This window comes from Vombatus ursinus, unplaced genomic scaffold, assembly GCF_900497805.2.
Source record: "Vombatus ursinus unplaced genomic scaffold, bare-nosed wombat genome assembly UNPS02014838.1, whole genome shotgun sequence".
Classification (NCBI taxonomy): Eukaryota; Metazoa; Chordata; class Mammalia; order Diprotodontia; family Vombatidae; genus Vombatus; species Vombatus ursinus.
Genome location: NW_020954616.1, coordinates 1,167,278 through 1,178,811, shown reverse-complemented (window position 1 = coordinate 1,178,811; position 11,534 = coordinate 1,167,278). Strand labels below are relative to the sequence as shown.

At 44.7% G+C, this 11,534-nt stretch overlaps 1 protein-coding gene across 3 annotated transcripts in view; it reads right to left on the bottom strand.

Moving 5' to 3' along the window:
• The window catches only part of IGSF9 (immunoglobulin superfamily member 9), a 28,528-nt gene extending 21,362 nt beyond the window's left edge, over nucleotides 1–7,166 (bottom strand). For 2 of the 3 annotated variants that reach the window (XM_027840036.1, XM_027840038.1), the window contains exons 1-3: nucleotides 6,572–7,020; nucleotides 2,549–2,831; nucleotides 2,062–2,250 (exon numbers count right to left, since the gene is read on the bottom strand). In XM_027840036.1, coding sequence (XP_027695837.1) covers nucleotides 2,062–2,250; nucleotides 2,549–2,606 — 247 coding nt within the window. In that variant the 5' untranslated portion in view covers nucleotides 2,607–2,831; nucleotides 6,572–7,020. Of the gene's footprint in view, nucleotides 1–2,061; nucleotides 2,251–2,548; nucleotides 2,832–6,571; nucleotides 7,021–7,154 lie in introns of those variants that run through there. The other variant, XM_027840037.1, reaches the window with a different exon arrangement.
• Between the last annotated feature and the right edge of the window lie 4,368 nt (nucleotides 7,167–11,534).

Genomic DNA, 11,534 nt, shown 5'->3' with positions numbered 1-11,534 from the left:
ACTCCCTGCCTCTGGTAACAAGGAGCCCCAAATTAGGGAACAGTACTTCCCTTATTCCCCATACCTTTTCCCCAGAGACGTCACCCCCAGGAGCCCTTCAGTGCATAAGGAGTAACAGAAAATGAGGCCAATAAAGGCAAAAAACCAGGTAAGTAGGTTGAGTAAGAAACCAGAGCAATAGAACAAAAAAAAGAGGGGTGACAGTGGGTGTTTGCTTGGCAGTATATCTCTGTTCACCCCTCCACCCCCACAAGATGCCCTAGGGGAAAATGATCTGTTTGGTTGACTGACATCTATAGGAGGCAAAGTGGGGGGGGGTGATGCAGGGTGGGGGCTGGGAGGGTAGAAAGTTAAGAGTTTCAGAGTTCCCGTAGGGAATCATTGGGGAAAGTATCTTTTCTTTTATCCCAAATTCCCTGCCCCCCACCACATTCTTAGGCAGGCAGGCAGCCCCACCTTTCTAATAGGAGAGGTTGCCCAGGCAGGTCCTTCTTGTACAGCCAGGGGGGCCCCACTCTCTCTTACAGCTTGTATCTCCTCACAGACTCTAACCACACTAGGCAGTGGAGTTGTTTTTATTCTAGTGGCCCTAATTGGAGCATCATTTGCATACACAGAGGGAGAGGGGTCCTATGAAGTTCACCATACCCCTTCCCCCAACTGGGCCTGTAGCCAACAACTGTCCTCGTTTGAAAAAAAAAATCAGAAGCAAATCACTGGGTATCTCTCCCCTAGGTACCTGCCAGTCTCCTCCTCTTCCACTGGCACTTCCTCCACAAGCCTCAACCAATCCCATAGCTCCCTCCAGGATTCAAATTAGAGAAAGGGGTTGGGCACTTCTCCCCCCTCAGTGGCCTCTTCTGGGTTTCTCCTTGGGAAGTTCAGCATGGAAAGACTTTGGGGATGGGGAGGTGGAGGGATACCTTATTCAGAGTTTTAGGATTCTTCAATCCTGTCTACCACCATGACAATCTAAACTCTGTCCCTACCCAACACTGGTTGCTGGAATAACTTTTTCTTGATCCCCACCCTACCAGGACACCCCATCCCACCCAGTTCTTAGCTCACACTATCTCCATGTAATCCTGTTCTGGCCTCCATCACTGCCATCTCAAGGCTCTGGCTCTGGGGGTAGATGAAAGGGGATGCCTTCAAATTGCAGTGTAACTCAAGGGGTTAATAGACAACAGATATCTCCCTCCTATCTGTTGTTGAAGAGCTAGGGGTTAAGTCAGGAGGAAGCAGGTAGTTTTTTCTTCCTTCATATTACCCCTTCCCCTAGTCCCTAAATTCAGAGACCAGAGCTTGCCCCTGGCCCCAGGCACCAACCATCCAGAATGTCCTCTCCAGCTAGAGGATTAAAAGGGAGCAGGGCCACCCAGGGACTGAGGGATGGAGTAAAGGGACTAGAAAGAGAGAAACAGCTTTGGTGTTTACTACCTCAGCCTCAGGGGCATGAAAGGGAAAGAAATACAACCTTTATCCAAGCCTCATCCTTGTTTAACCATTGGGTAACTCAGTTTCTAGAACCCTTCCTCACCAGCCTAGGTCCACCTCCTTCTCCTTCATTATCAAGCTGCACCCTAATATTGTGATAGAATGGACCAAGGCCTCCTGGAGCCCTGACATCTCTGAAATGAAGAGCTTGGACTATAAGGCTCTTAAGGTCCCTTCCAGCTCTAAAAACATCCTCTTTTTTCCTGCATCCTAGCCTTGGGAAACTTCCTGTGGGGAGACACAAGTTGGGGCCCTATGTTAACTCTATGTATATCCCAAGGGTTGAGGAATCAGAGGATGGGGTCTGAAGAGCAGGATAATTGAGTTTATGACAAATCTGAGAGTAGAGTCTGATAGGATTTCAGGATGGGATTAGTTCAGAGGTTTGGGGTACAGAATCCCCAAAGGTAAAGCTATTATCAACTTGATAAAAGTTAGGCATGGGAGTAAGGGCCCAAAGGTTAGGGCAATGGGATGAGGGTTAGAGAACAATGATTAAGAAGCTAGGAAGCTCCAGACCCCTTCCTTATGACATGGCTGCCCCTGCTAAGGAATGGTTCTTACCCACGAAGTGAGGATCGACACGGGGGGAGTACAGCCCAAACTGGATGAAAATGGGAAGCAGGAAGCCAAAGCGCAACCACTCGATGACATGCAGGGGGGGCCTCCCCGTGGGGGGCAGTAGGTCACAGCTTAGCAAGGCACTCTCCCCAGTACGGCCCACCACTGTCACTGCCTCAGGTTTCACGCGGCCTGTGGGGAGTGAGGGGAGAGAGGCAATGGGAGGACAGCAAGGAGTACCTGTGTTAAGGTTATACAGGTGATTTAGGGGTGAAGGCTTTAATTCAATCAAACAAACATTTATTTTGACCATCTCCTGATGGCGGTATATATATACACACCCAAGGCCCCACAGCCCTTCAGGACCCATTCTGGGGCTAGGGGCTCTCTTTCTTCCCAAGCTAGGCCCTTGCTGTAGTGTGTGTGTGTGTGTGTGTGTGTGTGTGTGTGTGTGTAGTTCTGGGCTTCATGAGCCCCAGCAGGAGCTCACCGTCAGCCCCCTGACTGGTGATCAGGCTGAGGATGGCCAGGCCAAGGCACCAAATCATAGCACAGCTGTCCCACCCGGCCCCTCCTGTCCCCAAGGAGCCCTGAAGGAGGGGCCGAGGGATGGGCCCTGGCTGAGGGGTGCTCTTCTCTGCTTTCCAGCAAACTCTTCAGTTCCTCTGTGTAGTCACCAGGGAGATGTGACTCTGGCCAAATTTGATCTTTGGAAGATTCAGGGCCTTGGCCCAGGTGACTCCAGATGGGGACACTCTCTGGGGAACCAGTATCTGAATGGAAGAAAAAAATGCAGAGGGATAAAGAAAAGCAAGTTCAGAATATGTCAGGGGAGAACCTACCAGGCTAGAAAGAATGACAGACAGTATACTAGGTGGTACGAAGTGGAGGTCCTGAGGAATAGAAAAATAGAGACTCTAGCTTAAATAAAAAACCATAAATTCCCAGGACCAATCTGCCCCCCACCAACTTTCCCAAAAATTTTCTTTATTCCAAGTTTACTTGAGCCTCATAGCAACACTGTGAAAGTATTATGGGGTTAATTCTATTCAATAAACCTATAGTAAATGCCTAGTGTGGGCAAGTCACTAGGGATAATAAGATGAAAAAATGATTAAAAAGTCTCTTGCCTTCAAGAAGCTTACACTCTATTGGGGGTCAGGTGAGGATACAACAAGTATGAAGCTAAATATATAATATAAGACAAAGAGGGGAAAGGATAAATACAGATAAAATGCTCTGGGAAAATTGAGGAAGGAGGAAACACTTTTGTGTAGAAGATCACTAAAGGCTTCAAAAAAAGCAAAAGATTCTGAAAGGCAGAAATGGGGGACCATTGCAGGCATGAGTTAGAATTTGTATGAAAACCAAGAAGTGAAAAATGGCTAGAAGTCCAGTAAGGAACATAGACAGATTGAGGGGGCCAGGGGGAGGGAGGGAATGTGAGATAAGGCTAGAAAGTAGAGGTTGGAGTCAGACCATGGAGAACTGTATATGCCAGGTAAAGCAGTTGATATTTTAACCTAGAAACAATATGGAGCAACTCAAAGGTTTTGGCCAGAGAATAAAAGAGGCAAGTGTATGTTTTAGGAAGATTATTTGGCATTTCTATGAGGGACAGATTGGAGAGGGGATGGACTGAAAACAGACTGTAACCAGTTAGGTTATTAAAATAGTCCAGATGTGAGATGATAAGAATCTGAAAAAAGCACAGATATGAGAGATATTATGAAGGTGAATATGAGAGATATTATGGAGACAGAATGGATGGGATTTTGGCAACTGATTAATATGTGAAGAGTGGGAAAAGGAAAGAATCAATGCTGACTGAGTTTTGTGACCCTGGGATACTAGGAAGATTGGTGATGTCATCAAGTTTGGAGAGGGTTGGATTAGTGGGGATGGTTATAATACCCATTATAATTATAGCCCCAATTTGAGACAAGAAACTGAGGCAGAGGGGTTAAGTTACTTGCTGGTGCTCTGCCCCACAAGATAGTGTCAGAGACAGGACATTCAAGTCTCCCAATTCCTACTCCAATTTTCTTTCCACTACTCCCATTATTCCCAATCTCTCTCTCTCTCTCTCTCTCTCAATTGCCAAATTATGTATGTATAGCAGTTATTTTTAGTGGCAGAGAACTGGAAACTAAAGAAGTGCACACTGGGGAATGGCTGAACAAATTATGGTATATGAATAATGGAATACTATTGTGCCATAAGAAATGATGAAAGAGATGGTTTCAGGGAAGCCTAGGAAGACTTGTATGAACTGAACAGAACAAAGAGGCCAATTTATACAATATTAATAAAATTGAAAAGACAAACAACTTTGACAGACCTTTAAAGAGCTCTGATAAACAAAATGACCAACCGGTGGTACTAATGGACAAATGATGAAACATACCAATTGCCTCCTGACAGGTGCAAAATGATACACACTTTCAGATATGCCAATGCGGGAATTAGTTTTGCTTGACTATACATATTTATTTATAAATTCACCCCCTCCCTCCCAATTTGGAAGAAGGGAAAGTGAAAGGGAGAGAAAACATATGCTTGTAATTTAAAAAAATGAAAGAAAAAAAATTTTTTAAGACTGCCATCTATCTATTGCAAGGAAAACTCAGCTTAAAAATCACATTAGCCTGTACTGAGCCCCCAGGCTTTCCTGCATTCTCTTATAGCCATACTGATACTTGTTAAGCATTCCTCTCTAACACCCTGCTTCATGATGGACTTCAACTGTATCCAAGCTGGGAACCCTCTGCTTTTCTCAGAAGCCTCCCCAAAAGGTTTATGTTTCAAAGATGAATCACATTCCCCAGGGAGTAGGTAGGAACAACTTTCCCCACCCTCTCACAGGCTGAGGGGGTAGCAGGTGGAGCTTCCCTCCAGGTCTAGGTAGGTAGCTGAGCAAGTTAGCTCTTTTTTTTCCTTTTATTGACTCCAAAGACTACTTAGCCCTCCTTCTGCCAGGTTCCCTACCCCATCTTCCCACTTTATCTCCTCCCTTTTCCCTGAAATATCCCCTTACCATCCTCCAGGGTCTCTCCTTTCTATGCCCTTCCTACCTCATTGGGCAAGCTTACCCTAAACCAGGGGTTCTATTACTGCTGGGAACCAATATAATTCACTACATTTTTCTTTTCTGTGAAGTAATTCTTTGGTACTCAATATGGGAACTGCCCAGATGACAGACACCTTAGCTCCAGAACAAACAATAGTGAGGTACAAACCCTCAGAATTTAGAATCCCCCAGACTGTTTTTTCCTCCCCTTTCCAACAGATCTAATTGAACTCTACTCTGGCCTCCCCCCCGCCCCTCAACCCCCGATCCAGGCCAGAATCTCTTTTTCTCTCCCCTTTTCTTCTGTTCTCTACCTCTTGAACTCTTCTCTTTTCCTGTTCTCTCCCACAGAACTCTTTTCTTTTCCTGTTTCCTCCCCCAGAACTACTCTTATTCTGTTCTCCCCCCAACTGTTCCTCTTTTCTCTTCCTCTAGAATTCTTTCCCTCTTCTGTTTTCTCCCAGAGCTCTGCTTTTAGTGATTTCTCTTCCAAGAACTCTCCTCTTCTGTTTTCTCTCCCTAGGACCCCCCCCCTCTTTTTTTTGTCCCCCAGAATTCACCTTATCTCTTTTTCTTGTTTACCAGAACTCCCTCATCTCTTTTTCTCTTCTCCAGGAACTCCCCTCTTCTGCTCTCTCCCCAGAACTACTACTGTTCTCTCTTCTGTTTCTCTCTCAGAGCTCTCTTTGAATCTCTCTTTTTTGCTGGTCTTTTCTCCTAGAACTCCCTCAGAATTTTCTTTTCCTGTTCTCTCAACCCTCCCAGCTCTCTTCCCCTGTTATCTCCTCCTGAATTTCTCCTTCCTAGAACACCCTCTTCTGTTCTCTTCCCCCAGAATCGCTTTCTTTTCCTGATCCTCCAACTTCCCTTTTCTGTTTTCACCACCTGAGCCCCACTTCTATTCTTGTCCCCCTGAACTCCCTTCTCGTGGTCTCTTCTCCCATTTCTTGGTGGTCCCTCCCCAGGTACTCCCTGCTTTTCCCGTTCTCTCCTCCTAGAATTTCCCCTTCTTCTATTCGCTCCCGCAGAACTTTTCTCTTCTTTCCACCTCCTGGAATCCTCCTCTCCTGTTCTCTCCTCCAGAACTCCTTTTCTATTCTCATCCCCTAGCACTCCTCTCTTCTGTTGTTCCCCCTAGAACTCTTCTCTTCTGCAGTTCTTGTCCCCTAGAACTCCCGTCTCCTCGTGGTCTGACCCCCCAGAACTCTTCTCTCTGACTTTTATCTCCCCAAGTCTTCTGTTCTCCTGTTTTCAACACCCCTCCATTCCTCCCCCCCAAAAAACTCTGGTCTTTGTTTTCTCCCCCAAAACTTCTCTCTTCTGCTCTCCTCCACTCCCTCCACTCCACGACCCGAGTTCCCCACTTCTCTGGGTCTGCCCAGAATAAGCACCCCCAGCCCACTCCCCACTTCTTCTGCTCCCCCAGAGAACCTCCTCCCTCACCTGCTGCGCTCTGCTCGCCCGCTCTCCCGGTCACACAATAGGGGGCGGTCCAGCCTCCCAGGCTCAGGGGCTCGGAGCGCCTCCAGTTACCCTGGAGACCGCCAATCCCCCTTCAGCCTGCTGCCAATGGGAGCCAGCGAGTGGTGGGGTTAGGCTAGCGGGGTCCCAGCCCGATTCTGGGAGTTGTAGTTTCTCCAGGGGTATGCAGCGTGGCCCGTGGACCCTTGGCGCCCCCTCGTGGCGCTCTAGACAGCCCCGCCTGGTAGTCAGCTAGCTCGGACAAAGCCCTTGTCCTTGGTGGTGACAGAAGGAGCTAGTTTCTTAGCTTGTCCCCTTCTCACTTATTTCATCCTCCTGTCTCAGCAGTTCCGTAGCCTCACGTTTCTGCCCTTTACTCCCTGGGGGGAAAAGCAGCAGGACTGGGTCTGGAGCCCGAACTGAAATCTGAGCCCTAGGGGCAGGAACAGCACGCAGGGTGCAGACCTCCCCGCCCTCTCCCAGGAGATCCACCCCGCTCTTTAACACATCCAATCCCCTCCCCGCCCCCCGCCCTCCTCCCTCTTTCTTACTGGACTGGAAATACCTGTCTGTGTTGGCAAGCACCCTAATCCTACTCCCACCACCCGCAAGGTGTAGAGGCGGGACCCGCTGCTTCTCAGCCTCGCCCAGGAACTATAGATTTCACACTCCTCCAGCTCTAAATCCGAAGATTGGAAGTCTAGCGTCCAAACAGAGTCCAATATTTGCACCTGAGAACACTAGCTGGCAGAAGTCCCCGTTTTCCCTGGACCCTGTTTCTACACTTCAAGAGCCACTCGAGTCTCATCCTTGAAGCTTCTTACTACCTTTCATACAAGACACTGGTCTCTCCCTTATTGTCTCTGTCATTCATCCGGTAATTATAATTTATTGTCTTATGACACCTCTTGTAATCTGAATAGAACCTATAATCAATGTTGTTTTTCTGTCTACACACACACATATCTTTTTTCCTTTTCAAAGAAATTTCCTTTTCATTTCTAAGTTTTGTCTCCCATGCTAGATTGTAATAACCTTGGGGTGTGGGGGGGAGAAACTGACTGTCAACCTTACTCTTGGTAGGTGATTAGTAGATACTTGTTGAATGAATGAACTCTTTAATAATAACAATAACTAATTTTTATCTTATTTTAGCTTTATGAAGCTCTTTCCTCACAATAATTCTATGAAGTAAATAGTACAAATATTATTATTCCCAATTGGCTAATGAGGCAACAGGTCCATAAATGTGGAACAGCTTGGTCTTTTGGGGTTCAGAGCTAGAAGGCACTTTAGTAATCATCTAATCTAACCCTTTGTCCACCATCTATCCCCATTTAATAGAAGATGATATTGAGATTCAGACAAATTACGTTATTTTCCAGTGGCAAAATCAATGGTAGTTGATATTTAGAAGGTAAAATCAAAGGTCCATGTTAAAAGTCAGAAAATCTGAACTTTAATCCTACCATAAACCACCTATGTGTCAAGAGGACAGTCCCCCTCTTGGTCTCTGTCTCTCCCTTTCAAATTAAACAATCAAGTATTAAGTGCCTATTACATGCTAGGCTCTAGATATACAATGTATACAGTGTGTATCATATATGGGAGATGGAATGTCATGTGTAATGAATAAAGAATAGGCCAGCTTGGCTGGACCCCAGACTATAACACTATATACAATGAACTATACAACTAACTAAATAAAACTTTTCAAAAGGAATTCACATTCTAAAAGAAGAAGCAAGGTACTTATACCCATATCCATATATATGGATACATGTATTACAGAATAAACATAAATATCTATAATGTATGCAGTATGTATACCATACATATACATTATATACAAAGTAGTTAAATACAAAATAGTTGAACAGTAGCCATTGAGGGAACCAGGAAAGGCTTATGTAGAAAACTGGTCTTGTGTTGTATTCTTGAAGGAAGAGAGGGAATTCTTCAGGGAGTCTATGAGGAGGGAGTGCATTCCAGGCATCAGAGATGGGAGATGGAATATCTTGTGTAAGGAACAAAGAGAAGACCAGTTTAGCTGGATCCCAAGGTGCAACAAGGATAGTAATGTACAAAGAGGTTGGAAAGATAGGTTGGGGCAAAGCTAAACAGAGGTGTTTGCATTTCATCCAAGAAGCAGTAGGGTTAGATCTATGCTTGAGGAAAATCATTTTGGAGACAGTTTGGAGAATGGACAGGAGTGGAGAAACTGAGGCAGAGAAATTAGTTAGGAAGCCACTGAAATAATCTAGGTGAGAATATTACACAGTAGCTGTGTGAGTAGAGAGAGAAAAGAGGTATTGGGGGGTGAGGGGAGTAGAAATGTCAAGATTTGGCAAGTAATTAATTGTCTATGTGAGGTGAGAGAGAGTGAGGAGTTGGGGATAATGTCAAGGTTATGAACCCAGGAGTCTGAAAGAATGATGGTGTCTTTGACAGAAATAGAGAAATTCACAAGGGGGTGGGGAAAGATAATGAGTTCTTTTTTTGCACGTATTAAATTTGTAATGTCTCCAGGACATCCAGCCTGAAATGTCCAATAACCAGTTGGTAATGTACTATTAAAGCTTGGGGGCGAAAACTGGGGCTGACTATTTAGATCTGTGAGTCACTGGCACAGGGATAATGAAAGCCATGGAAGATGAGAAATAAAGGGGGGGAGGGAGGGAAGATAAGGGGCATGGGAGGGAAGGATAAAGAGGGAGGGAGGAAAGGGGGAAAGGGAAAAATAGATGGAGATGGGGGAGAAAAGAGAAGGGAGGAAGACAGAGAGAAAAACTGAAGGCCTCGGACAATAATTTGGAAAACTCTCACTGATAGGGAATATAATCTGGATGATGAACTAGCAAAGGAGATGGGTAAATAATGGTTAGACAAGTAGAAGACCGAGGAAAAATAAGCATCATGAAAACTCGGAAAGGAGAGAATACTCAGAAGAGGGTGATCAGCATTGTTAAATGCAGCAGATAAGTTGAGAAGGATGAGCGCTAAAAAAAAAGACCACCAGATTTAGCAATTAAAGTATCACCAGTAACTTTGAAAAGAGCAATTTTAGTTGAGTGATGCGGTTGGAAGCCAGATTGCAAAAGATTGTTCTAGAAGGAAGTGAGAGGAGAGAGAGTAAAGAGAGCAGATATTCTTTGTTCTAGGAGTTTTTCTGAGGTAGAGAGGAGAGAAATAGGAGTGTAGCTTGATGGATTTTTGTTGTTGTTGTTTTGTTTTGTTAGTGAGGCAATTGGGTTTAAGTGACTTGCCCAGAATCACACAGCTAGTAAGTGTTATGTGTCTGAGGTCGGATTTGAACTCAGGTCCTCCTGACTCTGGGGAGGGGGGGGTGCTCTATCCACTGCGCCACCTAGCTGCCCCCAGCTTGATGGATTTTTAAGGATCGGAGAGACTTGGACATGATTGAAGGTAGTAGGGAAGGAGCCAATAGATAGATAGAAGAAGTTAAAATTAGTGGGGAGGAGGGATAATTGAAATTGTAATCTTCTGGAAAAGACAAGAATGGATGGAATCAAGTGTACATGGAGAGGGGTTTGGCCTTCACAAGGAGACAGGCCACTTCTTTATCAGAGGCTGAAGCAAAGGAGGAAAGAGTTGGGATGATATAAAGAGGTTTTGAGATGAAGAGAAGTGAAGAAGAGACAGCTCACATCAGTTGATCTCCTCAGCTGGGAGAAGGGGTAGGGAAGAGGTGTAGGAAGTTTGAAGAGAGAAGTCTGGAAAGTTATTGTGAAGATTTAGATAGGAAAGGACAAAAGAACAACCTCCCTGCAATGATAGCCTAACTGAAGCTGGATATCATGAGTTTCTAATGTATCATTAAGCTCATTTGTGTGGTTTCCTCCAGTTCTGTTTAGCAACACACGAGGAGGAGCAGAGGAGGCATATGGTGAGAGTAATCCAGGTCTAGGGTTTGCCCAGAGATGAGTGCTAACAGGACAAGGGGGTAAGAGATTCAAAAGTGGAGCACACTGTAGAGTTGAATTGGCTAGGGTCAAGATTGGAGAAGAAAAGGAAAATTAACTATTGGGCTAGATCAGTGAGAGGGGCAGGTACTAAGTACACTGTCAACATTTATTAAGCACCCTCTGTATACCCAGCTCTAAGCTAGACTATTTAGGAGATATAGAGATAAATAGGACCTAGACTCTGCTGTTAAACTAGTTAGGGTGACAAGGTACATGTATGAAACAACACAAGAACATAATAACCAGGCAACATGATACTAGATAACTAGAGTAATGCTGTAAATTCCATTTATGATACATTAATAATAATAATAATGATGATGATGATGACAATAATAGCAAGCATTTATATACAACCTTAAGGTTTATAATGCACTGTACATATGTTATCTCATATGAGTCTCATAACAACCCCGGGAGGTAATTACTATTATTATCCCATTATTGCAGACATAGAGAGGTTAAATCATTTGCCTAGGGTCATGATCTGAGTCAGAATTTGAACTCAGGTCTTCCTGACTCCAAATCCTGCACTGTATACATTGTGCCACCTAACTACATATTGGCGCATAGTACATACAAGGAGCTGAGATTTCTAAAAAGTGCTCTCCGAGATGTTTCCTTTCCTCAAGGACTTTACAGTCTGGTTAGGGAGGTCCAATTCAATTCAACCAATGTTTATTATGTGCAAGGCATGCTTTGACTTATGAGAAAAAATAACAAAAAATAAAAGCAAAACAATCCCTTCCCGGAAGGAGTTTACATTCTACTCACATTTTGGTGATTTCATTAGCGTAGGTGTTCCATCCATCAGTGCAGATTAAATCCTCTCCATGCCTTTTCATCCTGTGCCATTCTTATTCATTCCAGCCCCCAAGTCCTCCACATGAGAATGTACTCAACACTGGAGCACTTCTTCTTGTTCTCTTACTATATTAGGAGTACCAGTGGACCATTCA